The 25,585-nt window shown below is 41.7% G+C and overlaps 1 protein-coding gene across 2 annotated transcripts in view; it reads right to left on the bottom strand.

Annotated features, from left to right (window-relative positions):
- LOC122559510 (A disintegrin and metalloproteinase with thrombospondin motifs 20) overlaps nucleotides 1-25,585 on the bottom strand; it is a 384,605-nt gene that overhangs the window by 224,309 nt on the left and 134,711 nt on the right. For both annotated transcript variants that reach the window (XM_043709081.2, XM_087997440.1), the window contains one exon: nucleotides 8,871-8,976. In XM_043709081.2, coding sequence (XP_043565016.2) covers nucleotides 8,871-8,976 — 106 coding nt within the window. The remainder of the gene's footprint in view (nucleotides 1-8,870; nucleotides 8,977-25,585) is intronic.

Here is a 25,585-nt window from a genome sequence, read left to right as displayed (position 1 = left end):
TTAAGGAGCTACGTACACAAATCACTAAGCAATAGTAAACAGGCTAAAGATTAAAATAAAAAAAAACTAATGGGATCCAAGATGGTGGCGATCTAGGAAGATCACCTTGCAGAGCTCCATACCACATTGCAAGTGGGACAAAGTCCTATCCCACCCTACCTGGACCATTGCGATATCCTGGGACTCTGGAAATGTCGTGGAAACGGTCAAAGTGCAACTTCCTTGGTTTTCGCCATTCAGGGATGCCAAAGAAGGAAGGAGGTGTCTGAGGCCGGGCCCGTGGCCCAGGCTGTAGGATACTCGGACTCTATTTCTTACCAGGTGCTGGAGAAAGAGCTTGCAAAATCTTGCAAGATGTTGGGTAAGCAGATCGAGGAGAAGCTGGCCCCAACCTCTATCATGTTGCAGAAGCATGAACAGCAGCTGGGAGACCTGGAGAAAAGGACGGATGAGGTAGAACCAAGATTAGAGTGGTGCTGGAAATACACAGCAAGTCAGGCAGCATCCAAGGAACAGGAAAATCAACGTTTTAGGCAGGAACGCTTCATCAAGAATGAAGGCTCATTCCTGATGAAGGGCTCCAACTCGAAATATAGATTTTCCTGTTCCTCAGATGCTGCCTGACCTGCTGTGCATTTCCAGCACCACTGTAATCTTGACTCTAATCTTCAGCATCTGCAGTCCTCACTTTTGCCTGGATGAGGTAGAATACAGAGTCGCAGTGGTGGAAGCTGATATTGGCTCCTCCAAGTATAGGATCCAGGCCTATCTTTGTGCGGTTTTATCACAATAGAGATAAGGAGAGAATCATGGAGGCTTCCAGAGTCCAGGGGAGGGATCCAAAGGCCCTAGTTTACAAGGGCTCGAAGATCACGTTCTTCCAGGACTTCTCAGCGGTGGTGATGTGGAAAAGAAACTCCTATGTGAATGTCAAGAGAAGACTGAGGGATCTTGGGATTCTGAGGTATCCTGTGGTGCTTTGGATCACCTTAGATGGATCTGTACATCTCTTTCACACATCGGACAAGGCAAGTGACTTTGTGGACAAAATAACTTAATCTGAACAATTAAGTATGTACAAGTAGTAGTGTTGTTTGGATATGTCTCTGTGTTTCTTTTTAAAAAAAAGAGGAAGTCCGGGGCTTTCTTTTCCTTTTTCTAATTGATAATAATCTGGTCTAAACTATGCTCAGGGGCAGTTGGAAAGTGTACTTTCAATTTCTAAGTTAAGTTATACCAAAAGAAGGGTGGGATACTTACCCTTTTTTTTCAAAATTTCTTTGGTCACATTGTCATTTCATGGTGTATTTTCTTTCTTTTTAACTTGTGTTTGTGGTGCGGCTCTAGCTAGAAGAAGGGAAAATGGTTGGGTGGCTAGATGCCAACATACGGGCTGTTTATGCCTGGTTCAGGTATTTAAATGTCCTGGCTGCAGTATTGGCAGCAGGATGGAAAGTTGGGCTCTGGGGTGTGCAGATGCCTCCTTTGGGCAGGGGGTGAGTTCCCCTTTTCAGCACCAATGGCGCTTTATATGTTGATTTTTCTTTTGTTTTTTGTTGTATATAATCTTTGATAGTTTTGTAAGTTTGTTGACAGTAGTGGTTTTAGTTTATGTAGTTTTTATGTTCGATGGATCTTGTGATACTAAGGCTCGGCGATTTGTAATTCAAGTTGTTCCTCGCTGGAATCTAAATGTTACTGCAGAAGGTTATGGCTAATGACTTGATTAAATGGTGTACCTGGAACATCAAGGGGAGTCACTCACCAATTAAGAGGAAGAAGGTACTCTCAAGTCTTAGAAAGGAAAAGGTGGATATTGCTTTATTACAGAAGACACACATGGATGATAGCGAGTATTTGAAATGAGAGCAGAATGGCTTTGATTGGATTTACCTTTCATCTTTTCATACTAGAAGTAGTATTCTTTCCATCCTGCTGCCAATACTGCAGCCAGGGCATTTAAATACCTGAACCAGGCATAAACAGCCCGTATGTTGGCATCTAGCCACCCATCCATTTTCCCTTCTTCTAGTGGCTATATTGGTTAGGAGGAATCTCCCATTTAAGTTACTGGAGTGTGTTATAGACACACACGGGAGGTTTGTAATCCTCAAAGCCCTGATAAATGAGGAAGAATATGGTGTTTTAAATGTCTATTGCCCTCTGGACCATCCCCTCAAATTTCTAGTAGATGCGTTCTCTAAATTGATCAGTCTCGAGTCCCAGCATATCCATAAGACATAGGAAATAGGAGTGGAAGTAAGGCCATTCGGCTCATCGAGTCCACTCCGCCATCCTATCATGGCTGATGGGCATTTCAACGCCACTTACCCACACTGTCCCCAGATCCCTTAATTCCTTGTGAGATTAAGAATTTATCAATCTCTGCCTTGAAGACATTCAACGCCCAGCTTCCACTGCGCTCCATGGCAATGAATTCCACAGGCCCACTGGTCTCTGGCTGAAGAAATGTCTCCTCATTTCCATTCTAAATTGACCCCTCTAATTCTATGGCTGTGCCCACGAGTCCTAGTATCCCAGCCTGATGGAAACAATTTCCTAGCGTCCACCCTGTCCATGCATTATCGTGTAAGTTTCTATTAGATCTCCCCTCAACCTTTTAAACTCTAATGAGTGCAATCCCAGGATCCTCAGCCATTCATCCTATGTTAGGTCTACCATTCCAGGGATCATCCATGTGAATCTCCGCTGGACACAGTCCGGTGCCAGTATGTCCTTTCTGAGGTATGGGGCCCAAAACTAGACACAGTATTCAAAATGGGGTCTAACCAGATCTTTATAAAGTCTTAGTAGCACCTCACTGCTTTTACATTCCAACCCTCTTGAAATAAATGACAACATTACATTTGCTTTCTTAACCACGGACTCTGCAAGTCAACCTTTAGAGAATCCTGAACTAGTACTCCCAGATCTCTTTGTAGCTTGGCTTTATGAATTTTTTCACCATTTGTAAAATACTCCATGCCTGTATTCTTTTCTCCAAAATGCAGGATCTCACATTTGCTCACACTGAATTCCATCAGCCATTTCTTGGACCATTCTCCTAAATTGTCTAAATCTTTCTGCAGCCTCCCTACCTCCTCAGTACTACCTGCCTGTCCACCTAACTTCGTATCATCAGCAAACTTCGCCAGAATGCCCCCAGTCCCTAAATCCCGATCATTAATATATAAAATGAACAGCTCGGGCCCCAACACTGAACCCTGCGGGACACCACTTGTCACTGGCTGCCATTCCAAAAAAGAACCTTTTATCCTAACTCTATGCCCTCTGTCAGACAGCCAATCCTCAATCCATGCCAGGAGCTCACCTCAAATACCATGAGCCCTCAACTTACTCAGCAGCCTCCCATGAGGCACCTTATCAAAGGCCTTTTGGAAGTCTAGGTAGATTACATCCACTGGGTTTCCCTGGTCTAACATACTTGTTACCTCTTCAAAGAAATCTAACAGGTTTGTCAGGCACGACTTCCCCTTACTAAATCCATGCTGACTTGTTCTAATTTGACTCTGCACTTCCAATAATTTAGAAAGCTCATCCTTAACGATAGATTCTAGAATTTTACCAACAGCCGAGGTTAGGCAAATCGGCCTCTAATTTTCCATCTTTTGTCTTGATCCTTTCTTGAACAAGGGGGTTACAACAGCCATTTTCCTATCATTTGGGACTTTCCCTGACTTCAGTGATTTTTGAAAGATCACAACCAATGCCTCCACTATTTCTTCAGCCACCTCCCTCAGAACTCTAGGATGGGCCAGGAGATTTATCAGTTTTTAGACCTTTTAGCTTATCATGTACTTTCTCCTTTGTAGTGGCCACCAACTGTGCCCCTTGACTCTCCTTAATTGTTAGGATATTACTAATGTCTTCCACTGTGAAGACTGACACAAAGTATTTATTACGTTCTTCAGCGATTTCCTTATCTCCTATCACTAGCCTTCCAGCATCAATTTGGAGCGGTCAAGTCTCTACTTTTGCCTCTCATTTGTTTCTTATGTATTGAAAGAAACTTTTACTATCATTTCTAATATTACTGGCTAGCTTACCTTGATATTTGACCTCTCCTTCCTTATTTCTCTGTTTGTTAAAGGGAGAGATTTTAATCATCTTATGCATCCACGGTAGACAAGTTGCCCAAAGGATGTCTGTACAAACTAAACAATTAGTGGATCTGTGTATGGAGTTAGGGTTGGTGGACGTCTGGAGGTGTCTCCACCTGACAGGCAGGAATTCTATGTTTTTTTCCAATTTCACAGCAGGATTGATTTTTTTCTGACCCCCGTGGCAACCCTGGACTTGGTGACATCTTGTATGACTGGTAATATTACCATCTCCAATTACCAGCTCCAGTGCGCCTGTTGGTTAAGATTGAGGACACTATGGTGGGCCCGAGGCACTGACAAATGGATCCCTTTATCCTCAAGGACAATAAGTTTGTGAAGTACTTCTCTAGGGAATTTCGGCCTTTCCTAGACATTAGCTCAGGCTCGGTTAGTAGCCCCTTCGTCCTTTGGGAAACTGCCAAAGTCTATGTCAGAGGGTTAGTTATTTCTGACTCCACCAGTAGGAAGTGGCAGAAGGGTGAGCAGCAACGTCTCCTCGAAGCATGGTTGAAGGCAGCCGAGAAGGCTTACTTTGACAGGCCCTCATTGGCCAAGCTGCAGAGGATTACGGCGCTGCAGTCTACATTGAATTCCATGCTCATGTAGACAGCAAAGAAGGAGCTTACTTTTGCAAAACAAAGGTTATATGAACATGGTGACAAGCCGGGCAAATACTTGGCATATCTTGCCAGGAAAAGGAGTGCCCCTCAAGACAGAACATCCATTAAGGAAGGGTCTGGGAACCTAACATGTGATTCCAAAAAAGATTAATGTAGCATTCCAGAGATTTTACTCTGTGTTATACCAATCTGACGGTTATGAGGAGGGGAGGGCCAAGATGGAGTCCTTTTACAAGGATCTGGAGCTCTCAGGTATGACCCCCGAACAAGAATCTTTTCTCAATGTCCCCTTTATCAAAGCAAGATATGCAGGAGGTTGTGAAGCAGCTTCAGAGTGGAAAGGCACCCAATCCTGATGGACCACCCAGCGAATTCTATAAGGAATTTATAAGCATATTGTCAGGCCCAATGCTCAACATGTTCAATGACTCGTACAGTCATGATCATCTCCCGCCATCTCTAAGAGAGGCCAATGTTTCACTTATTCTTAAAAAAAAAGGAAGGTCTCGGAGCACTGTCCTTCTTACTGGCCCATTTTACTCCTAAATGTGGACCTTAAAATCCTCTCTAAGACTCTCGCATTAAGGCTGGAGACTGTGTTACCTTCTATTGTTAAAGAGGGCCAAATGGACTTCGTAAAGGGTCGCAAATCCTCCAATAATGTTAGGAGGCCGCTTAATGTAATTCAAGCATATTAACAACAGTCAATACAGGGATTGGTAATTTCTTTAGGTGCAGAGAAGGCATTTGAACAGAGTTGAGTGGCCGTATCTTTTTTATAATCTGGAGCGGTTTGGCTTGGGCGAAGTCTTTATAAGATGGGTAAAGGTTCTCTACAGTGACCCTCTCACTGCGGTCATCACCAATGGGGTACGATCAAACAATTTTAACATTTTCAGGGGTAGCCGGGAGGGCTGTCCCCTTTCGCCGTTGCTTTTTACGTGATTGAACTGTTGGTGGAGGTTATTCGTCGGGATCCTAATATATCAGCTCCAGAAGTGGGGACAAAATTATATTGATTTTTTTTGTCAAAATCAGCAGTTTCAGCGCCTCACCTGATCCAATACATCAGCTCGTTTGGCACCATTTCCAGGTACAAGATTAATTTTGTAAAATCAGAGGCTATGCCTATGAGTGGTCTTACGAAGGTGCTAGGTCTGGAGGGCGAATTTCAATTCCCATTTAAATGGTCACAGTGGGGTTATGTATTTGGCCACATTCATTACTCCAGTTCTTTAAAGCTAATTTTGTTCAATTATTCGACAAAATCAAACAATACCTTCAAAAGGCGGGAGGCGCTTCCAGTCTCATGGTTAGATCTACTAGCGCTTATTAAGATGAATATTCCCCCCCGTTTGTTGTAACCTATGAGGATGCTTCCCCTGATTTTCGATTAGCAAACGTTCAGGAGACTGAATGGCTGGTTCAGCTCTTTTATTTGGCATCGTAAGCGGCCCCTTATTAAATTAGCTAAACTGCAATTACCTCATAGATTGGGGGGAGTGGATCTCCTGGACATTAAAAACTATCAACGAAGCTGACTTTTATCTTACGTAAGTGATTGGGCTTGTGGGGACCCTCTTTCAATATGGTTAGATATCAAAACCTCTCGGGCAAGGTGCCCCCTTACTAGCCTGCTGTCTTTGGACAAAATGAGGACAGTTAAGGAATATTGCCATAACCCAATAGTTATTAATATTGTTAAAGCATGGAGGGCAATTCGGCAGAGGGAAGGCAATATTGGCAAAACATCTTTTTTTTAACACCTGTAATGGGTATGCCAGGTTTTCAACCGGGGATAATGGATTCAGGATTCAAACCTTGGGCAACTAGAGGTGTGTTTTGCATGGGTGATTTATTTGAGGGAGACACTTTTGTCCTTCGATCAGTTAGCACGGAAATACGAGCTATCTAACAAGGACCTCTTTTGATTTTTCAAGTTAGGGATTTTATTCAAAAAAAAGACTACACTTTTAACCGATGCCTACAAATCTGACATAGAGAGGAGGGTGCTCAGTGCTAAGAGTATACTTTCTGTCAGCACTTTATGTCATCAATTGGTGGGGTGGGGGGGCCCTCAGATGAGTTTGATTGACTCTGCAGGGTGTGGGAGAGACAGCTAGGCTTTGAGGCCTCCTCAGAGGCATGGGAATATATTTGGGAAAATGCAAGAAAGATATCAATTTGCAAAACGACACAAGCCTTACAGTTGAAGATTCTCCACAGGGTCCATTTGGCTCCGGATGGTTTGTCAAAATTTAAACTAGGGGTATCTTTAACATGTCCCAGGTGTGAAGTTGGTAAGGGCAGTCTTACCCATTGTCTCTAATCCTGTGATAGGCTTAAAACATACTGAAGCGCTGTGGTGGGTGCAATGGAGGGAATTTTGAGTGTAAGTGTGGAGAAGGACCCGATCTCTCTTCTACTTGGCCTGCCCAGTGTGTTACCTGTAGACGTGCATAAGAAAAAAATTTTCCACATCTTCACTTTCTGCGCAAGAAAGAATACCTTGTTAGGTTAGGTATTCGAAAATCTCCCAGGCCTGTCGAGTTGGCAGAAGATTGTTATGGAGCATAACCCCTTGGATTTTCTCAAGTATGGTGCACCACAAAACTGAGAATTTCTATAAGACATGGCAGCCCTTTTTGGAAGGCTTTTTATATAGCCGCAATGATTGTGTTTTGCGAGTCTAATATCCAGAGAGGGGGAACTGCGAATGTATGGATAGGTGAAAAGTAATGCTCTCAATATTTGAGTGTTAGTGTTTTGTTTGGCTGAGCTGTATTATTATTATTTATTAGTTTGTTGTTAGTCATTATTTATTTAGTTAAGTAATTGGGGTTATTATATTTTTTAATATACATATTTATATATCTGTACATGAGGGAAGTTTGGGTTTTTAAAAACTTTTTTGGTGCTCTTTCTTTGTATTGTTTTGAATTGTATTGTTTGTATTGGTTGTAATATTTAAAAATGTATTGTTCAATAGATCAGATTCCCTAGAGTATGGAAACAGGCCCTTCGGCCTAAACAGTCCACACCGGCCCTCCGAAGAGTAACCCACCCAGATCCATTTCCCTCTGACTAATGCAGCTAAAACTATGGGCAATTTAGCATGGCCAATTCACCTGACCCCCACATCTGTGGACTGTGGGAGGAAACCGGAGCACCCGGACGAAACCCATGTAGGCATGGGGAGAATGTGCAAACTCCACACAGACAGTCACCCAAGGCTGGAATCGAACCTGGGACCTTGGAGCTGAGAGGCAGCAGTGCTAACCACTGAGCCACCGTGCCACCCATTAAAGTATGTTTTTAAAAAAACTAATGGAGTGGTAGCTTCAATAACTAGAAGGCTTGAATATGAGAAGAGGAATATCTAGCTTTACAAAGCTGTGGTTAAACCATATCTGGTGTACTGTTGTAGTTCTGCCTATTGCACCTTAGAAAGGGTGTTAGCTTTGGCAGGAGTTCAACACAGATTCCCTAGAACGGTAAAGAATTCCACAAGGTAGGATTACAAGTAGAGATTACATAAAAGCAGCTTGTGTCCCCTTGGCACGGTTTGAGAACAGATTAGCTGTTCAAGTTTTGTTGCAGACCGACGGTGAATCAGAGGAGGCAATTCACCTCCCTGAATAAATTAACATCAACAATTCAATATTATTTTGAGTTATTTTAAATTGACACATTTCCCCATTCTGGTGTTTGATAAAAACAACTTTTAATAGTTTCTTTAATATTGCCACATGTAAAACAATTAAAGTTAAAATCTTAAATTTCATACCTAAAAGTTCTTTAATCAAAAGCCCTAGTTTCTGGTTAAACCGGTTTCAAAGCCATGTAATTATCACATTACATCTGAGAGGAAAGAAAATTAAATAACAGAGAGACTCCAAGTTGACTAGTAAAGATCAGTAGGGTGCAGGCCTGTAATTTGGCAGGTGCATGTGTAAAGTAAAAGGAGGAAAACAAAAATTTTCAGCAAGGAAATAGTAAATGTCACGCGGCTAAACATAATTTCATATCATGTCTGACCACTGCCTCGATCATATCCAGTTGCAAAAAACTTAAATAGCACAATTATCAGAGAGACGTCAGCCCTATAGACAGTAAAATTACTTACACATGTCCCAATTCGTGAGCTATAGTGAAGGCAGCACTTAGACCGTTCTCCTCACTAATGGAGCAGCTGCGATATGGATCGCACATTGTACCAAGTTCTGCTAATCCTGAAAAGAATGGGAACATGCAGTTTAAGTTTAGTAACAGTGAGCCAGAGCTTTATGAGAGTATAAGGACAGTAAGAGTTAGAGTTGTTTGCCTTGGATGGAAATATTCTGGCACTTTTATAACCACCCCTGTGTATTACATATGCCTTTGGCTGAATGGGTGGCACATAAAACTAAGTTAAAGATAAATTATCAAGATAGCTACTGGTCATTTTCTTTCTAATTTTCCCTCTTTGTGCAAAGTGTCACACCAACTTATTCTAACCTGTTTTTCGCACAGTGGAACATGAGTCCAGTGATGGAGGGAATCCTACATACACGAGGTCTGAATGTTCTCACACCATCACAGACAGAAATATTTTAACTTCTATTGTCTGGCAAATCAAAATGTCTATAACACCATTCTTTTTAAAAGTTCACTGCCAGTTATAAGTATTATTTATCATCATCAATCCAATTGACCAAACAAAACCAGTATGTTTCTATATATTGCACAAGCCCTCTTGGATCCTTTGCAACCCAAAGTTAGAAAAATTCCTTTGCCCAAAACCTCTCCCCACTGCTCCCTTCACTCGTCCGACTCAATAATGTCAAATTCCATAGGAATAGGTTGGCCTTCAATATCTTACAAAGTGCGTTTTTTTTTGCTGGTGACCTTCAACAACAGGAAAGTCCCTTCCCTTCACTCAGGAGCATTGCAGCTTGTGGTGATTGGAAGGAATTACATGGGGGTTTTCCATTAACATTTGCACTTTGATAAACCAGCAGGAAAGAAAAGTAATTTCAGGATTTGTACTTGTCTCTTCCAAATTACTTTCCACCATAAGCTTCCTTAGAGAACGATAGCACAATCTTCACCTCGATATAAGCAGTATTAGACGAGGAATAGGAAACATTCTTAATTGAACATGACACCAAAGTGTCACCTTTACTTGAAAACATGGTGGATTAGGCATAGTGGAGTTTTTCAAATAACCATCAGGAGTGAATTAAACATTGGGCTTTGAAAAATAAAGCTAGAGTTCATGCCCCAGGCTCAGGTCTGTTTTAGAATATACAAATTTAGCTCAAGTTAAAAAGGAAAGACATTAATGCAACACGATTTCTGGCTTCTCAGGGAAAACAGATGCAATGGATACAAATCAGGGATGTGGGCATCATGAGTTGTGACACTTGGGGGACTGGCTATCAGGGTAATTGAATAGTTGAGGCTGGACAAAGTACAGGTATCAGTAGCAGATGAGCTGAGATGGAATAGACAGAAGATACAATGAGATAAAAGTAGACAACCTTTGTGATGGGAAAGATATGAAGGTGAAATTTCAGCTCAGTGTTCAGATTGTGATTAATGAGTGAAGGAGCATGAAATTGATGCTGAGAGAACAATGTTTGTGACAGGGACTGATAGCAATGGTTTTAATTCTCTGAATGTTTAACTGCAGGAAATTACAGCATTCAAGACTGGATGTTGTCTTGGTACATTTTAAACCAACATATATCTTCAGTTGAATTCACTGAAAGGTTGCATGAAAGATGAAAAGAATAAAGAGGGGGAGTCAAGAATAAGTTCATGGGAAATTCCACAATAGCAGTGCAGGAATCAGAAGAGGAATCTTTACAAGTTTTTTCTTGGTTCCAATAAATGACAGTGGCAATTCTAAAGTCCACAATAATACCAACCAAATCAAATTGGAGTCCACGCTCTGTGATAACATGCTACAAAGAGTAGGAACAGACATTGCAGTCTCTCATTATAGTGACAACTACTTCTTCAGTGTTTCCTCTCATGTATAAGCAAACAGTCTATACCACTGCTCATCATGATCCTTCGGTAATATAGCACACTAAAAGAAGGATTTACTGCCATCCTCCTCCTTCAGCATGGAGGTCTACATGGCCTGCTTGGTCTAGTGTGAGTGAGGAAAACCACTTGATATTCTCAAGTGAAGAGGCAATTGTCTCAAACAGGATGCAGTTTATTGCATGACGCAATATATACAAATTACAAGAATACAACAGAGATTATTACAGAAACTACAGAAGCTTTCATCACTGACCATCAGTGGTAGCTTCCAAGGAGTTGTATGGATCAAGTCTTTAACCTGTGTCAGCAGTTCTTATTTTAAACCTGCCAGTAAATTTGTGTGCAAGTGTGTAGACTCTAACTTGCTGATGGGCTGCGATATTTTATTTCTACTTTGGTGACTACAGTTTTGTTGAAATCAACATATTCACTCCTTCTGTCAAATTATTTGAGGATTGTGTCTTGCTTAGCATTGCTTAGTATTCTTCCTGATCCTGGGAAGATAAGGAAATGAAATTCTTTGTTTGAACTTGTATCTTCTAAATCACCTCAAAATCCAACATCAGACTTAAATCTGTCAATACTAATGTTCACCAAGCTCTCTGGGACTCTGAACTACATTAGTTAAAGATTCACCAATGAGCTCAAGTGGGCTATAGCGCTCATGGACAATATGATTTCATGTGAATTCTTACAAGCTTTGCTGATTCTTGCAGTCTGAACTCTCTTCAATGTTGATAGCAGTGTAAAACATTTCTGCCAATCCAGTATAGTTCCACGTTTCTATCTTGCTTACAGTTTGAAACAAATTTCTCATGCCAACGTATTTAATCTCAATGAATACTGTCTTCTCTGTGTGTGTTCTGCTACAAGTCTAGGGAACCTTGTAAATTTTCTACCCATTTTCCTTTGGTGGATTGTTCCATGGCTGACAGTTCCTGAACCAAATGTTCCTTGATCTGTTGTTCCAAGACTGGCAGTTCCTGGATTAACAGCTTCTTGGTTTTGCATGGCTCTCAGCTTCTCCTATTTGAAGCTGGAAGTCAAGAAACACATTCGTACTCAGACTGAGAACTCTAGATTGTGAAGTATGTATACGCTCTCTATTATCCTAAGGATCAGTTCTTCTATAACACAATGGTTGTGTTCTTGTGAAACCCCATGTTTTTGGAAACAGCATTTAAAGTGCTTGCACTTTAGAAACAGTGCCCCCAATTTGCCAATCATGTTAGTGAATTTGTGTTGACAAAACGCACGTTATGACAGAACAACCTGTACTCCAACTCTGTTGGAGAGTTGCTTGGAGCTTACCTTTAACCTTAAGTGCCAAAACCTCTAGGATGACGTTGCTGCACTGCTGTTGGCTATACACAGAGTTTCTTTAACCACGGGGTTCTATTTGAATCGTGGTATCCTATTTGATAACACATCGACACTTAGTGCTGTATCAGGTTGAAAATTAGGCAGATACTAATTGACAAAAATAGCTTCTTGCCTAAAGACGAGATCAGATCGTCAATTAAGAGGAACTCATTCTTAGTTGTGTTTTTGATTCTTCAAAGAAGCAGTAAGATAAAAATCAAGTAGGCTATATGAAATTATTGAAAACTCTGCGTAGTACTCATGACTGAATAGCCCCATCCACTTCAATGGATGTTTATGCACTAGTGAGCTTGAATAATGAAGCTGTGAAGCATTATGGAAGCAAACTGCAGTGATATGATAATTTAGCCAGTTGGAGGAGGAGGAGAAACAGGAGGAAATTTGATTCCACGTCACTGTTTTTATTCAGTGAAAAAGCAATCAGTTCTGAGTGGCCATCTCATTTTGCTAGCAGAGATGGGATGGTTATTCTTCACCCTTCCTGATATGTGCACATAGGGGTCTTCACCTTCAATTTCTTTGTCATTATCACTCTCTTCAGAAAGGACAAATCCTTTCTACAGTTTGATTTTATGCAGAATACAGCATGCAACAATGACTGAAGATTCCTGTTGCTGTGGACATCAGATTGATGCCTATGGCTCACTTGATTAAAACCATTCCATTGTCAAAGAATTTTTATCTCCCACTCTTATCTGCAGTTGCCCTACTGGTGTCATAAACTAGGATTAGTGGGTTAAAAAAAATCACACAACACCAGGTTATAGTCCAACAGGTTTAATCCAATTAAACCTGTTGGACTATAACCTGGTGTTGTGTGATTTTTAACTTTGTACACCCCAGTCCAACACCGGCATCTCCAAATCATAGGATTAGAGGAATTATTCCTGATCATCAATCAACCATCCTGAGATATCTCCATCATCAAGGCTAGAATGTTGTTTAGTTGCTTGATAAAAGACAGCTTCATGAATAAGGGCTTCAGAGTTTAGGAATAATACCAAGAACTAGTTGAAAGCATTCTGAATAGAACCCTGATTAATGAAATTTAGGAGGTTGTTGCATGAAGCTTTTAATGCCAGATGTTTGCCAATTGCAGCTAAACGAAGTCTGCAAATCTACAGGATGGCCAGGTTCACTTTCTTGGATTTGCAAATTCAAGGGGAAAGATGCTAAACTGTGAAAAGATGATAACTGGTTCAGTAGAACATCAGTTACCTTATGCATTGATAAATGGCTCTGACCAATATGACAAACAACATTGAAGGCTGTCTGGAAGAATCCAGTGACAAGGAAACATTCAGGGCAGTAGCAAGTTATGATATGACAGTGGTCCATAGTTAACCACTAGCATAATATTCCAACAGCCTGTGGATAGAAGCAGAAACTTCTGAATTTCAACAATGTGAATCCCTTCCAGAGGTTCAAAAGGTTCAAAACACATACATCTCAGGATATATGGTATTTCAACGTTTCGCTAAAAAAGGTGTTTTGAAATTTGCAAGTCAATATGAGGGAGTTGGAAGCTGTGAAAGCTCCAGTGAATGAGAAACTGATTAATCTACTGCCCAATTCCAATAAAGGATAATTTAAGCAGATGACGTCAACACCATGTAAAATGGAACTGATGGAAAATGGAACAATTTAAACTTGAGGGCTAGCTTTATGATAACCTAGTAAAATACCACCCAGTAATGACTCTGAAGGCAAAGGCTCTGTCCGAGTACAGTTCTTTTATTTTATTCTTTTGTGGAATGTTAACAGGACTTACCCTTGAACAGAGGTCGGTTGAGAGTCAACCACATCACTTTAAGTGTGGAATCAAACACAAGTCAGACCAGTTCAGGATGAATGAGTTATTTCATTAGTGAACTAATTACATCAACTCCAAGTTTTATCAACAAATTGAACTTTAAGTTTGCTTTTTGTTCTGGACAAAAGGTAACTATTTTAAGACAGATGATTATAACGGGATAAAAAAGTGCTATCGAGCATTTGGATGAGTTATGTTGATGTGGAAGATGTTTATGTGGAAGATGTTTATGTGGAGCCCTCCAAGCGTTGAGTTTCCTGATTCTTGATGCTGTTGTAAGTGCAAATTACAAGTTAGGAGGAGCTTTTAAATCCAAAGAAGCACTTGAGGTGGTACAAAATAGATAACTGAGCAGCACAACAGCAGACTAATTTATATTACAGGCTGGAACAAGAAACGGATGGCATTTTAACTCTGTGAAGACTATGAATCTCAGAGATGGAGGAGTCTGTATATTTTTGGCTTGTGACTTTGCTTACACCAATTAAAGCCAACAGAGTACTGGATGATATAATTGAAGTCATAATTAAATTGCAAGACCATGTTGTTACAGTCTTTATGATAACTTAAGCTTCAACTGGGGCAAGAATGGAAACCAAATATTCCTATCCAAAAGAATTTCAGCAAGAAGAAAGGAACAGCCATCCATCCTGTACCACACAATTGTGATATCATAACAAAGACACTCTTCATCATACAATTTCAAGGCTAGACCAATAACCAAATAAAGAACTCAAAATGTGAGAAACTCCCTGCTAACGCTCCCTTCCCCACTCCAACTGCTAGGTGACCAAACTAGTACAGGGGAATGAGAAAGTTACTGGAATCAGATGTCTGACTGAGGGGTGGTGAGAAGGGGGGAGGGTTGTTCAATTTGCCAAATGTGAGAAAGCAAGCAACAAGACAGATAATCCTACTTGATATTTTCCTCGCAAAACTACCTGAAGCAGACACATCTGTCCAGAAACGGCCACCACAATTTCTTGCAGAGCCAACGGTCCATCTTCGCAGTGATGATACTTTTGCCACTGTTGTGTAACATAATAAACAAGAATGATTCAAAAACAGATCTCTCAGCTCAAAATTGGGCAGTCATGTAGTGCTGAGAGCCATCAGTAGCGTCAGGATTGTATCCAATATAATTGGTCAGCTCAGGGGCCTGGCACATCCCTCACCCTATTGTTCCCAGGAAACTGACTCTAGTTTAATGAAGAGGGTGGAAGAACATATCAGGCACCAGTCATACGTAAAGGTGAGATGTAAACCTGGCTAAACTACAACACAGGACTATGTTCATATTAAACATCAAAAGTACAATGATATACGCAGCCTCACACCAATCAACAAGCTCAAAGCTCTACACTCCTGATACCTCTAGTCATGAACAGTAGTAGCTGGTTAAGCAACCTACAGGGGCAGGAGAGTGCAAACATATCATTCCTCAATTGGATTTGATTCAGCCAATTCAATTTACTCCATGATTGCAAGAAATGGTTGAAAGCTCTCAATACAGTCAAGGCGACCTGACAATATACCAGCTGTGGTATTGAAGCCTTATTATCCCAGAAGTGGATGTGCCCAAGTTAGATTGTTCCAATATATTTACAATAGTGGCATCAACCTGGCAATATGGCAGACTGCTCAGGTGTGTGTGAGACTCAATGAGCAGGGCAAATCCAACCCAGCCAATTATTGATTTACTCCAGATCTCATGACAGCATTTTTCTCAATGAACTGAACTCTAGAGCTGAACTCTAGAGATGAAGACATAACATCAAAGTGGCATTTGTCTGTGTGACATTAAAGCAGTCTAGAAAATTATACTTAGTGGAAATTGGGGTATGCTCTCTGCTGGTTAGAGTCATACCTGGCAAAAATAACTCTACTTTGTGGTCATTGAATGCTAATTACTTCATCTCAGGACATCTCGGAGGATGAATGGTTAGAAATTGAGGATGAGTTTTTTTTAATTCAGTCATGGGATTTGAGCCAGTTTGACAAGGCAAGCACTTAATGTTCATCCTGGAATTATATATGAAAAGCTGGTAAGGAACCATCTTCTTGATTGCAGCAGTCTATGTGGTGTACATGCACCCACAGTGCTGTAGGCAGGGAGTTCCAGAAACTCTGGACAATTACACAATGCTCAGCCCCATTCATGACTCCTGAAACAGTCAGTAGCTGTCTGCAGTATCCAGGCTTAGGCTGAGTGACAAGTAACACTCATGTTTTACAAGTGCTAAGTAATGGCCATCTCCAACAAGAGAGAATCAAACCATCTCCCCTTGACATTCAAGACATTACCATCAGTGAATCCCACATGATCAACTCCTGGGGATTACAATTGATCAAAAACTGATCTGGTTGAGCCATGTAGATAATGTAGACAGGCAGGAGGCTGAGAAAACACAGCAAGCCAGGCAGCATCAGAAGGTGGAGAAATCGACATTTTGGGTGTTACACTTCTTCACGACTGAAGAAGGGTTATACCTGAAACATCAACTTCTCCACCTCCTGATGCTGCCTTGCTTGTTGTGTTCTTCCAGCCTCCTGTAGGTCTACTTTGGATTCCAGCATCTGAAGTGTTTTTTTGTCTCTATGTAAATAATGTGGCTACATAAGCATATTGGAGACTGGAAAATCTATGGCAACTAACTTTGGACTTTTGAAAGGGAATGATGGAATACTGTCCACCTGCCTGGATGAATGTAGCACCAATGACACTCCAGAAATCAACACCATCCAGGACAAAGCAACCTACTTGATCAGCAGCCCATCCACTATCTTCAACATTGACTCCCTTCATCACTTGCATTCAGTGGCAGAGAGTGCATACCATCTACAGTACACATTGCAGCAACTCATCTTTGACAACAAATACCAAACCAATGATCTGTACCACTCAGAAGGACAAGGACAGAAACCTTGAAACATTGACAACTTAAATTCCGGTCCCAATCATACACCATCCTGACTTGGAATTACATCACTATTGCTGCTCTGTCACTGGATGAAATTCCTGAAACTCCCTTAACAACATTGTGAATGTACATTGAACTTCAACAGTCCAAGATGGCGGCTCAGCACTGACTTCTCGAGTATAGGACACAATGGGCCAAAAATACTGGCCATGCCAGCAATTCTATGAATTACTTTAACAAAATTATATTGGGCAGGTACATTCATGTCTGACTAATTTTAGAAGCAGGCTAACAACACATTTTATAAGAAAGTCTCTATGGATGTTACAACTATAGACTTTTCTTTCATGCATGAGATGTGGGTGTCACTGGCTAGGCCAGCATTTATCACTCATTCCTAATTGCCCAGAAGGCAGTTACGAATCAACCACATTGTGATCCTGAACCAGGTAAAGAATGACAGATTTCCTCTCCTAATGGCATTAGTGAAGCAAGCAGGTTTTTCCTACGATCGACAACGGATTCATGGTCATCACTAGATTCTCATATCCAGACTTTTTTCATTGAATTCAAATGCCACAATCTGTCGTGGTGGGATTTGAACTTGGGTGCCCAGAGCACTCCTTGTTTCTCAGGATTAGAAATGAAGGGTTATGCCCAAAACGATGATTCTCCTGCACATCAGATGCTGCCTGACCGGCCACACTTTTCAACTCTTATCTTAGCATCTGCAGTCCTTTCTCCTAGTCTCAGGATTAGAGGTCCAGTGATAATACCACTACGCCATTGCATCCCCTAATTATTCTGGAAGACAACCAACATTGTTCGACTAAAGAGATTGTTAGTGCACAGAATTGGAATGGGGTGGATATTAGCTGGAGACAGAGATTAGGCATGAAGGGGACCTTCGTCTCCGCCGCAATATTCCCAATTCCTTCGTCTCCGCCGCAATATTCCCAATTCCTTCGTCTCCGCTGCATCTGCTCCCAGGAGGACCAGTTCCAAAACCGCACAACCCAGATGGCCTCCTTCTTCAAGGACCGCAATTTCCTCCCAGACGTGGTCGACGATGCCCTCCACCGCATCTCTTCCACTTCCCGCCCCTCCGCCCTTGAGCCCCGCCCCTCCAACCGCCACCAGGACAGAACCCCACTGGTCCTCACCTACCACCCCACCAACCTCCATGTCCAGCATATCATCCGCCGTCATTTCCGCCACCTCCAAACGGACCCCACCACCATGGATATATTTCCCTCCCCTCCCCTATCAGCGTTCCAAAAAGACCACTCCCTCCATGACTCCCTCGTCAGCTCCACACCCCCCACCAACCCAACCTCCACTCCCGGCACCTCCCCCTGCAACCGCAAGAAATGCAAAACTTGCGCCCACACCTCCCCCCTTACTTCCCTCCAAGGCCCCAAGGGATACTTCCATATCCGCCACAAATTCACCTGCACCTCCACACACATCATTTATTGCATCCGCTGCACCCGGTGTGGCCTCCTCTATATTGGGGAGACAGGCCGCCTACTTGAGGAACGTTTCAGAGAACACCTCTGGGACACCCGGACCAACCAACCCAACCACCCTGTGGCTCAACACTTCAACTCCCCCTCCCACTCCACAAAGGACATGCAGGTCCTTGGACTCCTCCATCGCCAGATCATAGCAACATGACGGTTGGAGAAAGAGCACCTCATCTTCCGCCTAGGAACCCTCCAACCACAAGGGATGAACTCATATTTCTCAGTTTCCTCATTTCCCCTCCCCCCACCTTGTCTCAGTCAAATCCCTCGAACTCAGCACCGCCTTCCTAACCTGCAATCTTCTTCCTGACCTCTCCGCCCCCACCCCACTCCGGCCTATCACCCTCACCTTGACCTCCTTCCACCTATCTCATTTCCAACGCCCCTCCCCCAAGTCCCTCCTCCCTACCTTTTATCTTAGCCTGCTGGACACACTTTCCTCATTCCTGAACAAGGGCTTATGCCTGAAACGTCGATTTTCCTGTTCCTTGGATGCTGCCTAACCAGCTGCGCTTTTCCAGCAACACATTTTCAGCTCTGATCTCCAGCATCTGCAGTCCTCACTTTCTCCATGAAGGGAACCTAGGCTATTTGACTGGATATGACATGAACGAGAGCTTCAGCTTGTGTAACAATGATTCAGATGAAGGTTTGAAGAGCTGTGTGTTGAAATGTTAGCTCTGGCTCAGCTGGCACTCAGGCAGACAGTTGTGCATCCAAGTCTCATGGCAATTCTTCAAAGAAAAGCTTGGAGGCTATCCCTAGTATCTTGGCCAATATTTACTGCTTAATCAACATTATAACAGCAGATTATCTCATCATTATCACATTACTGCTTTTGGACGATTGCTGTGCTCAAATTAGCCACAATGTTTCGGTTATTCTAACAGTACCTATACTTCAAAAACACTTCATCACTTGTAAATATTTTAAAGTTGCTGTGGTCGTGTCAGATTCCACATAGATAGGAATCTTTTCTTTTAAAGTTTGCAAATGACATTACATTGGAAGACACTGGGGGTTGCACACAGCAAAGAGAAAAAAATGATTTGGGTTTTCAAAACTGAGCAAATGGAGGTCAAAATGGCCGAATGTGTCATCATCCATTTTGGATCCAAGAAAGACAAATCAAAGTTTCCTTTAATTGTGTGTCTAGGAACTGTAAAGGAACAAAAAGATTTGAATTCCGATATAAATATTGCAATCAAGATATTGGATAGGTGTGAAGATTAAAGACGCTATAAGGAGGTGGGCATGCTTAATTGCACAGACATCACCTCAACAATGATAAACTATACTTGGAAGGACTACTCAGCAGAATAATATCAGGGATTAAAAAGGTTAAATCTGAAAATTGGCTTGCACAGATCTAGCTTGCATTGAGGGTGAACTTCTTGAAGTATTTAAATACAAAAACGTAAAGTATTTGCACTCGTGAGGGAATCAGACCAAGGAACCACATGGGGATATATGTACACAAATCAGTGAAGATAGCAGGGCAAGTTTGGAAAGATTCAGAACATATATACCAAGAGCTTTATAAATAAAGGCATAATGCACAGGCAAGAGATGTATAATAAATTTCAATTTAAAAAAACTGCTTCAGCCTCAACTGAACTATTATGTCCAACACTTAGCACCGTGCTTTAAGGAAGATATGGAAGCATTACAAAGTGCGCAGAAAGTGGAAACAAATAACTCTATCCCTTGAAAGCTAAGTCAGTTGTAATACTTCAGCCTGAAAATTAATATTTTTTGTTATATAATCATTTGAGTGCTTGGTAAAGGTGAGTAAATGAGGCTCATATCAACCAGCAAAAATGCCAGAACAGGATTTGGTGTTAATATAGCACAATCCTTTTCCTTTGTTCCTACACAGGGAGTCAATGATATCCTGTTAAATGGCAGGGAAAAAAATAGAGAACGAAGTGTTCTGATAATTTTAGGAAATTTAGAAAATTTACAAAGCGATAATGGAATTATTATTAAGGGCCATTTTAACCGTTCAAAGCTAAACTAAAATTGTAGTCAAATGGGGGAAAGAGTTGTTGAAATATATCAAGGACAGTACAACAAGAAAGGTTACTTCAGATTCGGCAGAACAAGAACACCTGAAAAACACTTCGTCTTAACTGAAAGAAACTTAGCTCAAACTATTTGACAAATCAATTTAAATTCTTGCAGTTCTTTGATTTTGATGCTCCTTAATGTACACAACTTTTGTGAAGGAGACAAGAATCCTCGAAGAGATACGGTACAGGAGGAGACCATTCAGCCAATTATGCCTGCACTGACGCTTCAAACAAGCATCATTACCTGGTGCTAATCTCTTGCTTCTTCATGATAATATTGCACAGTATTTCTATCCAAATTACCATTCAATGCCCACTTGTATGCTTTTCAAAGTGAACAAATTTAAATTAGCAACTTGACGCTAAATAACCTAATTGAGATTACAATGAAGAAAAGAGATCTTTAAACAGATTAAAAATCCATTAGACTGTTCATTTCAGTCAAATAAAAGACTAAATCTAGCCCAGATTAAAAGTCTCATTTCAAATAGTAGACCAGCGATGAGAGATACTCAAATGAAATGGTCAGGGCATAAGTTAAGTATGTTTGGACATTAGAGTGTGCATCAAAGCTTGAGGTTCTATGATTAGAAAATTTATGAAAAAGGCCTAGAAAGAAATGTGCTAAAAATCAAAAGGGAATAGTACAAATCCATAGAACCATAACGTATGAAGAAAGCCGATTACACCTGTACCGGCCCTTTGAAAATGTTATTCAATTATTTCCACTCCATAGCTCTGAATTTTATTTCAGTTTCAAATATCTATGCAACTCTATTTCAAGCTTCCTATTCAATGTGCTCCCATCACATTTTCAGACACTGTGTGTAAAACATAACTTGCAGTGTAAAAATATCTTCCTCACTCCAGCCCCTCTGATATTCTTTTCAACTGCCTTAAATCTGTGTCCTCTAGTTATCAATCATTCTGCCAGTGGAAACAGTCTGCTCAAAACCCAACACTGTCCCTTTAAACATCTCTCATAAAGGTCCATTGTAACTTTTCTACTCTCACAACATGTCATGTCTCAGCAGGGTTGAAATCTTAAAATCATTATAGGCTTTGGAAGAAAAGTCAAATACATGTTCAAATTATGGAATGAACATATAACTGTGAAATCAAACAGGTTGAAAGGGGTTGAGAATCGATTGTTAGTATAAGTATTTCCAAGCAATCCAAGGAAGCAAATGAAGTGTGAAAAAATGTTTAATCACTTTGCAATGAGGGATGTCACAATAGGAGCAAGTGAGGACTGCAGGTGCTGAAGATCAGAGTCAAAACGTGTGGTGCTGGAAAAGCTGGGCAGGAGGCATCCGAGGAGCAGGAGAGTCAACGTTTCGAGCATAAGCTTTTCATCAGGAATTCCACAGAGTGAGCAAAGGCAGAAATTCCTATTTTGTCAATATTTACTGAGGAAAATCAAAGCTGTGGCTGTCATAAATGTGACTGAGGGAAGCATTCGAAAGGACTCTGCACTGAAACAACTAAAATTAGAAAGAAAGCTAGCCCTTCATGGTGTGTACACCAGAATGTGGAGGGAAATTGGAAAAGAAATAATAGAGCGCTATTAGGGAAACAGAAATTGTGTCAGAAGGCTGGGTTGTGCAGGAAGTTCGAACAATTCCTACAGAGTGGAAGCAGGCCATTCAGCCCTTCAAGTCCACATTGACCTTCTGAACAGCTGCCCACCCTATTCCTGTAACCTGCATTCCCCATAGCTAATCCACTTAACCTACAAATCCTTGGACACTGTAGGCAATTTAGCAAGGCCAATCCACCATAACCTGCACATCTTTGGATGGTGGGAGGAAATCGGAGCACCCGGAAGAAACCCAAGCAGACACAGGGAGAATGTGCAAATTCCACACAGTTGCCTGAAAGTGGAATTTAATCTGGGTGCCTGGCACAGTGAGGCAGCAGTGCTAACTACTGAGCCACCAAGAAGGTAATGGTGAAGTTGAAGACACTGACTGAGTTATATAGGAATGATAACAGAACAATGAAGATTTATTAGAATCCAAGGCTTTGGACAAAGTTTCAGAATGTGAGCATTTCTTCCCCTCACATGGGCAATGTTAAGGGTGATCAAAAATATGAAAGATTTTGAGAGGGTAAATTATTGAAGATTATTTCAGTCATTGGCACTTTACAAATAAAGGAGACACAGTCACAGGATTAATGAAAAAAACGGGGTACTTCTTTCTCACCCCACAAGGATGGTTATTATAAAATGAAATACTTTATCACAGATAGTGATTGAGGTGACGCCCATACATTTAAGAGGAAATCGGAACAGTTTTTTGGAAAAGAAGCAATAAACAGGATTCAGTAAATGAATCACAAAATGGGGATATTATCAGAGTTCCAGTGGCAGAACTAGCACTGATTGTAATATCATAGCTCTTTCTGAAAGTTTTACCATTTTACAATTATATAAATCAGAGATAATAATGTTCAAATTCTTTAATCATAGTATCGCCACACTGTGGCAACAGGCCATTCAGCCCAACAAGTCCACACCGATCCTCTGAAGAGTAACCCACCCAGACCTATTCCCCTACTACTCTACGTTTACCTCTGATAGTGCAGCTAACCTATTGGCACTCTAGCATGGCCAATTTGCCTGACCTGCACATCTTTGGATTGTGAGAGGAAACTGGAGCACCCAGAGAAAATCCACGCAGACACGGGGTGATTGTCCAAACTCCACACAGACAGTCGCCAGAGGATGGAATTGAACCTGGGTTGCTGGCACTGTGAGGCAGCAGTGCTAACCTCCAAGCCACCGAGGGTCCTCTATTCATTTCCGACAACAGAATCAGAACTCGAGAAATATCTGGTCAGGGTCGTGAGTGTTTGGCTTGCTGGGTCGACAGATGTCGAAAGAATTTTCAGTGGATTTCCCATGCTGCCAATCTGGTAAGCCTTGCAGCTGACTGCGTATGCCCTGGCTGTGGGAACAGGTGGCACTAAATACTATTGACATGAAAGTGTCTGAGGAGAAAATAGTGTTGCAACTTTAACCTTGGATATGCAACAACTCTTCTACTGCTGAGAAGGAACTGAACATGTTTTAAAACACTGATAAGCTCAAGGCGTGCCTTTGCTCAATAAGTACAGTAACTGACAATGAAAACAGAAATTAACAAAAAAGAACGTGCAGCAGATTGTCTGCATCTTTTCGCTCCACAGGTTTAAGATACTGGAACAGCAGAAATTTCCTCCAATGAAACACTAGAAAGACTAAAACATTTTGCTGTTATTAAAACATAATATAATTGATCCTGCCATAGACTTCATGCCCTGGTTACCTCTTCCATCCCTGATAACGGTCCAGGGCTGAATACTGAGGTTATGTCTAACCCCGATGAATTTATGATCACAAATCCACTCCATCAGCAAAATGTCTGCAATGTTGCTGGACATTGACACGGTGTCAGCTGATCTGCTACTGTAACCCTTATCCTTGCCTTTGTTACCTCCAGACTTGGCTATTCCAACGCAGCCTGAATACCCTGCTGTACTCCACCCTGACACATTCAAAACTCTGACCCCATTTCTTAACTTGCACTAAACCTCAGTCACCCATCATCTCCTGTTTGTTGACCTCCACTCGCTCCAGCTCTGACAGTAACTCAATTTCAAAGCCTTCAGATCTCTCCATGGCACCTCTCCTAGCTATGTCTGTAATCTCCGTCAGCTCTGTAAGCCTTGGCAAAATCTCAGCACTCCTCCGATTCAGGAATGTTGTACTCTCTCAAATTAATCGCAGGTCTCTAACACCACTGGTGCCCAGGCCTTCAACTGTCCAAACCACTCTGTCCATCTCTCATCCTCTAAGATACTGCTTTGACCCTGATTTATTTGTCTTGATATTTCCTTTCGCACTTTGTGTCAAAAAAGATTCTTTTATTGCATCACTCTTGTTAAACACCCCATGGTATTATTCAGTATTTTATGTTATATAAATGTGAGCTGTTGTTGGGACATGTAGGAACACACAAGTTATTGCGGTTCTGTTCGCCGAGCTGGGAATTTGTGTTGCAGACATTTCGTCCCCTGTCTAGGTGACATCCTCAGTGCTTGGGAGCCTTCTATGAAGCGCTTCTGTGTTGTTTCCTCCGGCATTTATAGTGGTTTGTCTCTGCAGCTTCCGGTTGTCAGTTCCAGCTGTCCGCTTCAGTGTATTGGGTCCAGGTCAATGTGTTAGTTGATAGAATCTGTGGATGAGTGCCATACCTCTCGGAATTCCCTGGCTATTCTCTGTTTGGCTTGTCCTATAATAGTAGTGTTGTCCCAGTCGAACTCATGTTGCCTGTTACCTGCGTGTGTGGCTACTAAGGATAGCTGGTTGTGTTGTTTCATGGCTAGTTGTTGTTCATGGATACGGATCGTTAGCTGTCTTCCTGTTTGTCCTATGTAGTGTTTTGTGCAGAGCTTGCATAGGACTTTGTACACCACGTTGGTTTTGCTCATGCTGGGTATCGGGTCCTTTGTCCTGGTGAGTTGTTGTCTGAGAGTGGCTGTTGGTTTGTGTGCTGTTATGAGTCCGAGTGGTCAAACAGGAAGACAGGACAAACAGGAAGACAGCTAACGATCCGTATCCATGAACACCAACTAGCCATGAAATGACACGGCCAACTATCCTTAGTAGCCACACACGCAGGTGACAGGCAACATGAGTTCAACTGGGACAACACTACCATTATAGGACAAGCCAGAGAACAGCCAGGGAATTCCTAGAGGCATGGCACTCATCCATAGATTCTATCAACAGACACATCGACCTGGACCCAATATACCGGCCACTGAAGCGGACAGCTGGAACTGACAACCGGAAGTGGCAGAGACAAACCACTATAAATTCCAGAGGAAACAACACAGAAACACCTCACAGGAGGCTCCCAAGCACTGAGGATGTCACCTGGACAGGGGACAAAACGTCTGCAACACAAATTCCCAGCTCGATGAACAGAACCACAACAACGAGCACTCGAGCTACCAATCTTCTCCCAAACTTTGAACACACAAGTTAAGCATGATCAAATATCAATTCCGTCTGCAGAGTCTAATTCTGATCGTTCCAAAAA

The sequence above is a fragment of the Chiloscyllium plagiosum genome, unplaced genomic scaffold (genome assembly GCF_037043375.1).
Source record: "Chiloscyllium plagiosum isolate Xiang-an unplaced genomic scaffold, Cpla_swu_hap1 HiC_scaffold_19, whole genome shotgun sequence".
NCBI classification, from domain to species: domain Eukaryota; kingdom Metazoa; phylum Chordata; class Chondrichthyes; order Orectolobiformes; family Hemiscylliidae; genus Chiloscyllium; species Chiloscyllium plagiosum.
Note: the sequence above shows the minus strand (reverse complement) of the source record. Positions and strands in the feature narration are given on the sequence as shown.